Source organism: Aspergillus bombycis, assembly GCF_001792695.1.
Source record: "Aspergillus bombycis strain NRRL26010 chromosome Unknown contig00094, whole genome shotgun sequence".
NCBI lineage: Eukaryota > Fungi > Ascomycota > Eurotiomycetes > Eurotiales > Aspergillaceae > Aspergillus > Aspergillus bombycis.
Window position 1 is genome coordinate 104,912 of NW_019170096.1, and position 11,243 is coordinate 116,154.

Here is an 11,243-nt window from a genome sequence, read left to right on the forward strand (position 1 = left end):
GCGCTCTCCAAAAAAAGCATCAGATCAAAGCCTCACGCTTTTGTTGACTTTAGGCTTCAACGCTCACAGCGGTCTTGCCGATCTCTGCCTTCCTTCTTTCATTGCCCTGTGCAGACGCGTCAGTTATGTCGTCGCGTTTTGCGGACAGATCGGGTTCGACGAAACGAAGCCGATCGCGATCTCCATCATCGCGTCAACCCCAGAAGCTCCCCCGCAGATACGATGAGAGGGACTACCAGAGCGATGGAAGAGGCCGACCGGAGCAGTCGCAGTCGAGGAATATGAAGGATCAGATGCGGTTAAATCAATTACAAGAAGACGAGCAAGTGCGCGAATGGGTAGCACAGGAGGACGTTTTCGTGCTTAAACAGGCCAAAAAGAAGGCGGAGATCCGTGTCAAAGAAGGCCGGGCGAAACCGATTGACTGGCTTACTGTTACCCTGCGATTTATCGACCCGACAAGGAACCCTCTCGATGATGAGATTGCGGACTCGGACCTGGATATCGTAGATCCGGATGGCGTTTTCGAAGGACTGTCTCAGAGTCAATTGCTGGACTTGGAGAAGGACATTGATACATTTCTGAGTTTGGAGGCAAATCCACAAAACAGGGATTATTGGAAGGTATGCCACATTGGGATCTGAGCTATATATAGTTATTGCTAACCAATCTGCACAGACTATGAGGATTATCTGTCGCGACCGCCAGAAAATTATTGCTCCTGAAGGGCGTGCGCTCAGCTCCGTCGCTGCGGATATAAATAGGCTTTTGAGCCCTAAAACTTACGAGCAACTTCAAACCCTTGAAGTACAGGTCAAGAAGAAGCTGGATTCTAACGAACCCATCGATACCGATTACTGGGAAGAACTACTGCGAAGTCTCACCGTCTGGAAAGCCCGCGCCAAACTGAAGAAGGTCTTTCAGGCCGTCATAGATGAACGTGTTCGAGGATTACGCCAACAACAGCGAGACGAAGCGGAATCGGTTCGAGCAAAGCTTGCGCCCCTGGCGCCAGTCATCCAGCTATCGACCGAGGACAAAACACAAGCTGGGTTGGATGAAGAATTCTGTGATCTTGATCCTGACCCGCTGCTCCAGGTTCGCCCGGAAGATAAGGTCTTGGAGGTAGTGGATGAGTCGAACTTTTTGGATCAGGTGGTAGGTCACAACGGCTCTTAAGCGGCACACACCATGAGCTAATGGAATCTTTTTAGGCTCGCGAGCGTCAAAAGGTTCTAAAGATGGGTTTTGTGCCTCTCCGCCAGAGGCAGGCAGAGAAATCATCTTCTGTTCCTGTGAACCAAACACCGAACTTGCCTGCGGCCACCGGCTCCTCTCGCTTTTCAGCTATACCAAATGAGGATTTCTCCCAGGCAACAAAGGCACTTTATGAGCGAGAGCTTGCGAGGGGAGTCAGTGAGAATGAAGAGATCTTCACAGGCGAAGAGTCCGTGAGTACGGGGTCCCAGCCTCAGTGGGCGAACAAATACCGGCCGCGCAAGCCACGGTACTTCAACAGGGTGCAAATGGGTTACGAATGGAATAAGTATAACCAGACCCATTATGACCATGATAACCCGCCACCAAAGGTGGTACAAGGCTACAAATTCAACATCTTCTACCCTGACCTCATCGATAAGACGAAAGCACCGACCTACCGTATTGAACGCGAGCACGGACGAAAGCGCGGCCAGTCGTTTGCAGCAGCCGGTGAAGAAGATACTTGTCTGATTCGATTCATGGCCGGGCCTCCTTACGAAGACATCGCATTTCGAATTGTTGATAAGGAGTGGGACTATAGTGCCAAGAGGGAAAGAGGCTTCAAGAGCACATTTGACAAGGTAGACGCGCCGACAGCTTTAGCCCCTGATTCGGACTTCGATTTGACTCTTCTGACACAATCAATAGGGTATTTTACAGCTGCATTTTCAATTCAAACGGGTGAGATTCCTCCTTTCTGCCGCACAAAGAATTTTACTCTAACATCGATGACAGGTCTACTACCGAAAGTAAAGCCAACAGACAAACCTCTACTCGCATCGACCTTGTTATATTTATATCTATCTCGACCAAATGGTGTATGGGCGCATACGGCTACAATAATTGTATTCTCGGGGTTTCAACTTAGGGCACTATCTCTTATCAACGTATTCATAACTGCTATGGCAGAGCGACCCACTGCCGGGTGATCTGGTTGGTCTGGAAGTATTAACCATCCGCTACAGTATTGGACCCAATTCGCTCAACCAACGCTAGAACGTATCATAGGTACTAGTATCATCGGACATATAGCGTAAGGTACATAACCTCCATGAGGTTTAAGCTTCCTGACTCGCAGGTGATGGCTCCCACGTGTGTGCAACCGTGGACTAGGGCTTATTTCCACCACCATCAACGCTCCAGCACTGGCTTCTTGCTGTGGGCTTTTGCCATCCAGCGTCACGCGATTCTCGTCCCATCATTTTTTTGAGCAGCGGGTCACGTGTCGCTAGGGAACGGAACGCCTTCTCCCCCACACGTACGTGCGGCCACTCAGATCTGAATTGCCGTCTTTCTAGTTTGGCCTTCGGCGAATGAAAGAAACCTCTGCAACGATGCGGCTTTGGTGCCACCTAAGCCACCCGCATATCGTTTCAATGGTTCCGGCTGGTCGGGGAAAGCGGGAAAGGGCCTGAGTGTCTGCAGGCTACATTCCCAGAGCATTGAGAGCTTCCGGGAGAGTTGCCAGAACGTCTCTTCCAGAAAGGCTTCCACCTAGCCTGGCGTACTGTGGCCAATATGCAGAGAAGAGTCAGTTCTCATGCAGCTGCCCGGTCCCACAACCCACTCTTGCCCTGGTCTGTCAGGCATTGTAAATCAGGAAGTACGTACATCGCCATCATCTGTAGCACCGAAAATCCAGCCTCTACTAGACTCTGCAAAGCCATTGGTTCTGCATGTAGAATGACTTGTTGTTCCACTGCTTGGGAAGCCCTTAGAACGAAGCACCACTACACCACCACCACCACCACCTCCATCCACAACATCCCCAGTGCACATGTTGACTGGGGAGCTCCTTGGCTGGCACTTTTCCCCTTATTTCTTGGTCTTTATTATCCAATATTATTTATTTATTCTTCTTTCTCTCCCCAGACCGTCTTTTGTTTGTTGGGACTGGCGGAGACACATACAAACAGCAGACAGACCATCAGGGCGTATGTATGAGCTGGCATTTCTTCTGGCATCACAGCTTCAGTTATGCACTTCTTCTGAATGGTCAGAAGTCTTTATCTGTCGCTTTCGGTCTTTTTTCTTTTTCTTTTTTTTTTCCCCTTTAGCCTCCCTCGTTAACTTCACATCTTCCAGGGCTACCCTTTTTCAACTTGTTGACATCCGTCTCCCTGGCATGGCTTGTACCCATTAGAAACTTATAATATCTATAATATTTCCTTCTTTCGTGAACTATCCCCTCGGATGCAAATATAGCCAGTTTAGATTGTGTCTTCCGTGATTGATATTAATTTGTTTGTTTGCAAGACAGCATGGATCGTCTCTTGGTGCCTCAGGACCTATGCGTTGACTCAACACCTTCACCCCAGGAAACTACACTACAATACACCCTGAAACGAACAGAGACGACTGCCTTCTCACACACAGTCATCGATGGCGTACCTTTGGGTGACCTTCGCCACCACTATCCCTGTCAAGCAGTTGAACACTGGGTGAGGTCCGGGCGCGGCAGTCCAACATCGATGATGCCTTGTCAAAACCCATGGGCCATGGAAACCTCAGCCTTCACGCTGCCATCATCTCACTCATCTACACCATCAATGCCTGATGGTCTTCCACGTTTCTTTCTTTCCTGCGACAGCGACTGGCCATCATCTTCAATGACGTCGGGTCCGACCCCAGGGCAATTAAGGCCGGGGCTGTCTCGTACCGATGATAGCAGGACATGCTCTGAGTGGATGCGGGAATCAGGCAAAGATGTTTCTTATGCTTCGAAGCCTGATCGCTATACAGCACCACCTGAAGCCTTTGGGCCGTATCAACGCCCATCTGGCATTCTTACAACGACCTACCCTATCGCAGCTCTAACGCCCCCGTCACCGGCCTTCTCGGCCTCGTCGTGCCAGATGAGCTCTCCTGTACTCAAATCCGAACCTGTCCGCGTTGATACACGAGCAACACCAGCTAACGCAGAGGAGGATGCGAGCATAGACCCGCCCTACTCCACACTTATTTACAAAGCGCTCCGTGGCGCACCCGGTAAGAAACTGTCTCTTCAGGAGATTTACGGCTGGTTCGAAGAGAATACCACAAAAGGAAAGGATCGCAGTTCCAAAGGGTGGCAAAACAGCATTCGACACAACTTATCCATGAACGCGGTATGTCTATTCCACAAGTTGATGCTTCTGTTTTTGTTCTCCTCCGCTAAGAAGCCAAATCTGCTATAGGGGTTTGAGGCTGTTCGAGTGGAGAAAGCACCGGGCAAGAAAGCCCTGAATTACTGGCGTCTGACAGATGAGGCAATAACCCACGGTATCCAGTCTACAACCCGGTATAGAAAACAGGCGAATTATAAAAAAACAGTGGGATCAGACCCACCAGCTCCTCAACGCCAACGATCCGGAGCGAAGGGAGGGAAAGCCACGAAAATCACCGCTAAATTTCGCAGATTTATGAACCAGGATGAGCCACGGAAGGAACGGTACTATCAACGACTGGTGTCGCAGCGGCGAGCACACAAGATCCCTCACAGTCAACACCACCCGTCACCTGTGACGGCGGCGGTCGTCTCGCGATTTCATGCATCAGGCCCAGCAACACCACTGACTCGCACGTCAGCCGAACCTTTCGATTTGGGTAGTATTGTTGGTAACGCCGACCCTCCTTCATGCACTGCGATTTTCTGTGACATGGCAGGACCGGGGTCGGACTGTCTAGCGATGGAGACGGGATTTCTAGGCTGGAGTAGTCTCCCGCCATTTCCCCATGGCTTGTTGACAGGTCCTGACATCTCAGCGGAAGTTCAACTTGCCGTATAGGGGGAAGCGTCCGAATGGTCGTGCTGACTTGCATATCTAAAATACTGTAGCTACTAATAGCCCTCGTGTTTCGGCCTTCTTGATGCATTTTAATTTGCCGTATTTCTCGGTTGTCTCTTTTCCTTCTGACTCCTTCCTTTTTGAGTAATATACTTTGTCTAGTTCTTTTTCAGGTTTCTTAACTAGAGTATCAAAGGCGTGGCACTCTTGTATGGATCGTGGTTTCTGTCTACTAGCTTTCACGTCTCTTACTCCCTCGCCGTCCTCATTCTTTATCTTTTTTATGTTATCTTTCTTATTCTTTTTTCAATTTTCTTTGCTTTTCTTTTTCTTTTCTTTCTTCTTTTTTACTATCTGTTTCTAATGATCTATGTTCAATTTCCTGCAAGCCACAGGAATAAGGCTAGGAGGCGATCGGCCTTCGATCATCAGGTTCAGCGGGAAACATAGGGAAAAGTTGCCAGCGATCAGTACAAAATACATTAGAGGTAATGAAAAATTCAAAAACCATTACATATTTATGTCTACTGCCCGATTGCCATTATCATTATTAATACTATCATCCCTGGGGAGTAGCAGCAGTGGTCCGTAATAACAGAAGATTACGGAACATATGGCATGTCTCCCTTTGGCGCAGGCTGGCCACCCCAGCCAGTAGTCCACATGCAGTCTCAAGCGTATCCAGACCTTCAAGTAGGTTCTGCATCGATAGACACTGCATGTGCTGCATGCAGCATGAATGGATTTATTTCGGTGGAGATGGATGACATTGTCTTACCTGATTAATGCGACTCTTTGGCAACCCACTCTCCCCACCCCCCTTCTGATGCCCAAGCATTTCATCTATCTACCTACTGATGAGAATGGGCTTACTTGAGGTAGTTCAGGGTGATCCAAGATCAGGCCTTTCTATTCGGCGGAAGAATAAGCCGTCCACAACCGGCGTGCTGATTAGCTTCTAGATAATTCGTCTTGCAATGGTGGGGACAGTCGGTATGACTATCATTTCCATGGCTATAGTACTAATGTTATCAGGTCTCTTCATTCCGGTTGACATCAATCGATGATCGCTTTCCTCTTATATTATGCATGATGCCGGTATATACCATGTTTTTCGATGTATACTGGCTTGGCTGCTCAAAATGACAGAAAAGGAATCAATAGAAAGATCCATGGATAGAGAAGGAAAAGAGCAGATTGGATAGGGTTATATTGCGGCACGGGGGAGGAAAAAAAAAATATATAGTAATAACACATAACCCTAACTCCGTCAAAATCACTCCATAATCTGTCATTTAGAGCAGTTAAACTACTAACTTTCACCAAAGTAATAAGTACCTCGTCACTAGCTATTAGAAACCAACGTTTATGAATACAAGCCTCATTCGTTGTAGGGCTAATTTCCGTGGGAATTGTAATCGCAGGAGAAACCAGAAGACCGTCGTTCCTGGGAGTGGTCGACCCCGACCCGCTCTTTAGATTGACCGTCTGCAACTAACAATGTAGCCTAGCTTGGCGTGGCAGATGGGTCGTGACTCGTAAGGGTGCCTTCGACCAGCACTAGTCGTGGGACTAGTTGATGTATGAGTGACACCAGCATGAACTAACCAATTCTAGTTATACAGGGCATTAACCTGGAAGACCGGGTTCCTCAATCCGAAAACAAGACCGCAGGCGGAGGGGGTCTAGCAAATCTGCTTCCCATTGACCCTACCCTCACACGTAGGTACAATGCACGTCTCTGCCTAAGAACACTATGTGCGTCCCTCCACTGTCCCCCTGGATAGCCAGACAGACGAGTAAGCATAGTTGATACACTCCGAGTGGACAGACCAGCCAAAAAAGCAGCACATCGTCAGCTGAACTGAATGCTCTGTGCCACCATCGGGATGGGGCTTAGGGTCTTTTAAGAGGCTCACTCCTCCTGCATCTTGGACTGGTGCCTTCAGTAGCGAATGAACGACTGTTAGGTACTCTCCGACATTGTTACTTTTTTCTCTCTTCTTCCTCCGTTTCCCATTAATATTTAACTTGAGTTGTTATTTATTTATTTACTTATTGATTTATTGATTTATTATTTCCCCCCCCCCTTGGTTACATGACCGTCCCCGTTATACAGAAACGCGACAGGTTTTTTCCTGGGGTATGGAGCCCACCTGAGTTGTTGATGGAGTTATTGTTCGATAGCTCGGCTAAACTTTGCGCTTCTGCAGCCGATCGCCATCACCTTCATGCCTCTTCATTCAAAACAAAAGTACGATGGATCCTTAACTTTCGCCTTCCCACGGGCCGTACCGACAGTTTTAAAGGTAGGTGTTGCACTCGCTTGCATCCGTTCATTAAGCTCCGCATTGACCGGTCTCGATGCATTGCATTGTTAATCTACGTTATTTGTACGTATGTTTCAGTAAGAACTGATAATAGGGTTATAAATAAATACATACAGGGTGTATTCCTTGCTATGCTTGCACATGTCTATCCCTCTTATCTTTACTGATATTCCCCCTTTCATCTCCCCACCTCGAATGGAAAGTAGGCGATGAATAATATATATTGGAGCCAACATGTAGAGGATGATCCGCGAAATACACATAGATAGATACACCGCAACATAATGGGCCAACACCCTTTCCAATGCAGTAGTTCGTTCCATATAAATGATCCATGTCAACATTCTCCACGCCACTAACGCTGCAGATTTGGGATCAGGACCAACTTTGTTCACGTTGAGCTAATCAGACAAACAGCCCACATCCAAGACACGATAATCGCCCGGAAGCCTAACCGAACTGTTGTTTCGATCAGTCACTTTTTAGATTTGTTACTATTTTAGTCAACTCTTGGGAATCGTGCCATTCGACCTATGATCTTAGATAAATTATTGCGCCCCAGGCCAGCCGTTGCCTTCCCGTTGCCTTTCCACTCACCCTTAATTCCAGACAATAGCGTGCTTCACACTACGATTTACAATAAGTGGGGAGAGAGAAATTCAGGGCAAAGAAAATTACATAAAATAGAGAATACGAAGGCTGACATAGTGTAATTGACGATCTCTATGTCAGGTCCGAGAGTACTATCCCCCTGAGGGACCTTCCCCCCCCTACAGTTGAAATCCATGAAGCGTACGCAGCATGCAGACATACTTCCCAGTACAGGTTAGGGTTGGGTATCATCACGCCAGCGGGGGAGGCGGTCACACCCCAGCCTTTCGTTCCGAGTGGTCTGGCTATCTTTTCCCCCTCCTTTCCATCATTCTCGACTGGATGATTCCCTCTGAAAGAAAGGTGAGTAATGGATCGATGGATTGATGCAAGGAACCTAAACGAAATTAGGAAATAAAAAAGAAATTAACACCAACGAATCCTCACCGCTTTATAGGATGGCAGCCGAACCGTGCACTATCAATCTATGGTACGGAAGGTTTATTGGTTACATGCGATGTTCTGCATTATTAGCGGTCATCCCATGGTTAATACTTTCTCCTGCCTGTCTTGGTGTCCCATCTTTGCTTTTTAGTTGTCTAGCCCTTTCTGGAGATTATCGGCCTAACAGATATGCGCAGGAGCAAATAGTTTCGCTCTGAATCGGGCCTAAGTTCTGTCAGGGTCCGAAGTCAGAGAGCTCTATTCACCACTTCCTGGACGGAGACACCCTCACTTGTCGGACTTTAGCTGCACGCCATCTGGGTGCACAGGCCATGACAAGGATGCTCTGTTTTTGACCTTCATCTACCGATCCCGCGAATGATCACCTCCCCCCTTATCTGGGCAGCGCTGATGAGTGCTCATTTGGTACAACTCATATTCGAAGAACAGGTAGAAAAAGAAAAGAAGGCCTGCAAACAGAACAGCTTGCGCAGAGCACAGATCTCTGTCACTTGTGCGATCAGCCTTCCCAACGGTTCCACCATCCACTCTATGTAGAGTTTAACTATTGACTGCATGCTTGCCGACAGACATACCCAGGAGTCCGCATGTTCGCTCCCGATGTATGACGATCACAGTCGTACTATTGTCACGATACCATCCACAGCCCGTTAGATGCATTGTTCACAACCACCCACCCGGCCCCATCTCAGGGTGGATTCCCAGACACACAGGGAGTTCTCGGAATGTAGCAAGCAAAGGCGTCCCAGTTGCTGCTCAACAGCATTTTGCATATGTACTGGCAAGGGTTTGGACAGATAGGCGAAATTGAACAACCCCCCTCAGGTCTTAGGTTCCCTATTTCGTTTCGTCCATACCACCTATTGTATCGGCTTAGTTTGATTTCGAATAATTTCCTGCATGCCAGCTTTGGCTCCTACTCCTCTTTCCCCTTCGTATCATCTTAACCTTGCTTTTTCTATGATGATCCTCCCGAGACTTGGCGCTGATCGTTATATGGGAAAGCTCCCAGGCGTTGTTTCACGGGGTCCGGCCGAGATGAAAATTCCGCCTGGTGTGAGAAAGCCACACGTGCCGGGCTGAGTGTCTTCCCGCCTGTTGGGGTGGATCTCTGATTGTGATAGATTTGGGAGGAGGCTGTGGATTTGGTGGAGATTGATTGACCGTGCCATTTTTTGATGGATGATGCCATCCATTCTCACTGCAGGGGGCCTTACCTTGGGATTCGGGTTCCTAATGTTACCCGGACCTCGTCTTGGCAATTGTATCTGCCCAGTAGACGGTTGAAGTTGCTCAAGGAACTACAATGCAGGACTGGAGCCGTATGGTTCGAGATATCTTTGACGGCTGTTCCCAGACTACGTGAGATGCACGCTTAGGGCCTGTCCACACTCTCCATAGTGATGAACACCTGTTGCGTTGCAACCAAAAACGCAAGATAGTTGGAGAACTGAGTCTTGAATAAAATTCATAAACACGGCATATCGTAAAGCCGTCGTGTTCACTTTAATCTAAGAGAACCGCACCCAGCCAATTTTAATTTTCCATTTTCGCTCCCACTAAAGAAAAATACTGAGCATATTATGCACCCATTTAGCGCTTGCCAGCGGCCTTCTCCTGAGACTCCTTGAGAACCTTCTTGACGATCTTCTGCTCCTCGATCAGGAAAGCACGGACGATGCGGTCCTTGACGCAGCCAGCGCAGCGGGAACCACCGTAGGCACGGGAGACGGTCTTCTTGGGGCGAGAGATCTGAGAGTACTCGCGGGGGCGAAGAGCGGGGACCTATTGGCAAGAGATCAGTCGCTGTTTTCGCTTTTTGATTGGTCATTGCGATGTCCGATGCTGAGAAATTGTGCGTCTCAATCCACCCTTTTCGAATTGCCTTGAGAGACGCATTCTTCCACCAACTTGGATCGATCGCAAGATTCGCAATAATCATTCGCTTAACTACCAAAAACCATCGGGAGTACTCACACCGGGGAGCTTGATGCCACAGTCACCGCACTTGGGAGCAGTGCCCTTCTTCTTGATGTGGAGGTACCGGAGCTCACCGCCGGGGGTCTTGATGATGCGGACCTTGTTGGACCGCGTGTTGTACCTATAGACGAAATTCTATCAATATCCTGTTCGTGAAGCCCAGATGATAGAACCAAAATCCGCGCTGTGCTAGATATCGCGGCTGAATGCTATCGTATCGAGCGCAATGAGGGGAAAAAATGGGAAGAGGAATTTTCAACGTACGGGTTCCGGCGGCGCTGTGGAAAGAAAAAAAAACGGAAAATTAGTTTCTCATTATCCTGTTGAAATTTGCAGGATGAAATTTACTCACGTATTGGAGTCTCTGGTTCGCCATTTTGATTGTCTTGAACCTCTGTATCGGTCGTCAAGAATTTGGCGGCGGCGTCGTCGGTTGTCGTCGTTAAGCTCTCAGAATTCTCGCAAGTCACCTGGATTTGTGTGGGTTTCACTCGGAGCCCTGGAGTCACGCTAGCGCCAATTTGGCGAGCTGGCGCTAACCCAGATCGGGACTAGTACCGGTCCGAGCAGAGCCGCCACCTCTTTTCAAGCTTGCTCATCAGGAAAGGAGCAAGAAGAGCGCCTTTCATCACCCGTTGCGAGAAGGGGATCGTGCAGGAGTTGTTTCAATCTTTGGGGTTACGATTTAACTCCTCCGCGCGAGATTGCCCAGTTTATTATCACCCCCGACCGCTTTTGTTGATGATTCGCGGTTGTTAATGACTTTTTTCAACGTGAACCTGTGACGCGACTTGCCCGAGCATCAACGTCAATCAGAAAGAGCAGAGTTATCTCCATTCCGCCATTGGCA

The 11,243-nt window shown here is 48.4% G+C and overlaps 3 protein-coding genes across 3 annotated transcripts; 2 read left to right on the forward strand and 1 right to left on the reverse strand.

Moving 5' to 3' along the window:
• Positions 1–125: 125 nt before the first annotated feature.
• On the forward strand, positions 126–2,013 carry ABOM_009359 (splicing factor cactin; the record flags this gene model as incomplete). The annotated part of the gene is made up of 5 exons (XM_022536487.1): positions 126–623; positions 679–1,158; positions 1,215–1,841; positions 1,909–1,941; positions 1,996–2,013. The coding sequence occupies 5 exons, from the start codon at positions 126–128 to the stop codon at positions 2,011–2,013; spliced, it is 1,656 nt and encodes a 551-aa protein (XP_022385923.1).
• A 1,508-nt stretch (positions 2,014–3,521) lies between these two features.
• On the forward strand, positions 3,522–5,027 carry ABOM_009360 (forkhead domain protein; the record flags this gene model as incomplete). Its single annotated transcript, XM_022536488.1, has 2 exons — positions 3,522–4,367; positions 4,437–5,027. 2 exons carry the CDS (start codon positions 3,522–3,524, stop codon positions 5,025–5,027), a joined length of 1,437 nt encoding a protein of 478 aa, XP_022385926.1.
• Positions 5,028–10,006: 4,979 nt separating this feature from the next.
• On the reverse strand, positions 10,007–11,022 carry ABOM_009361 (60S ribosomal eL34 domain-containing protein; the record flags this gene model as incomplete). The annotated part of the gene is made up of 5 exons (XM_022536489.1): positions 10,007–10,198; positions 10,391–10,528; positions 10,658–10,671; positions 10,746–10,903; positions 10,952–11,022. The coding sequence occupies 5 exons, from the start codon at positions 11,020–11,022 to the stop codon at positions 10,007–10,009; spliced, it is 573 nt and encodes a 190-aa protein (XP_022385905.1).
• Between the last annotated feature and the right edge of the window lie 221 nt (positions 11,023–11,243).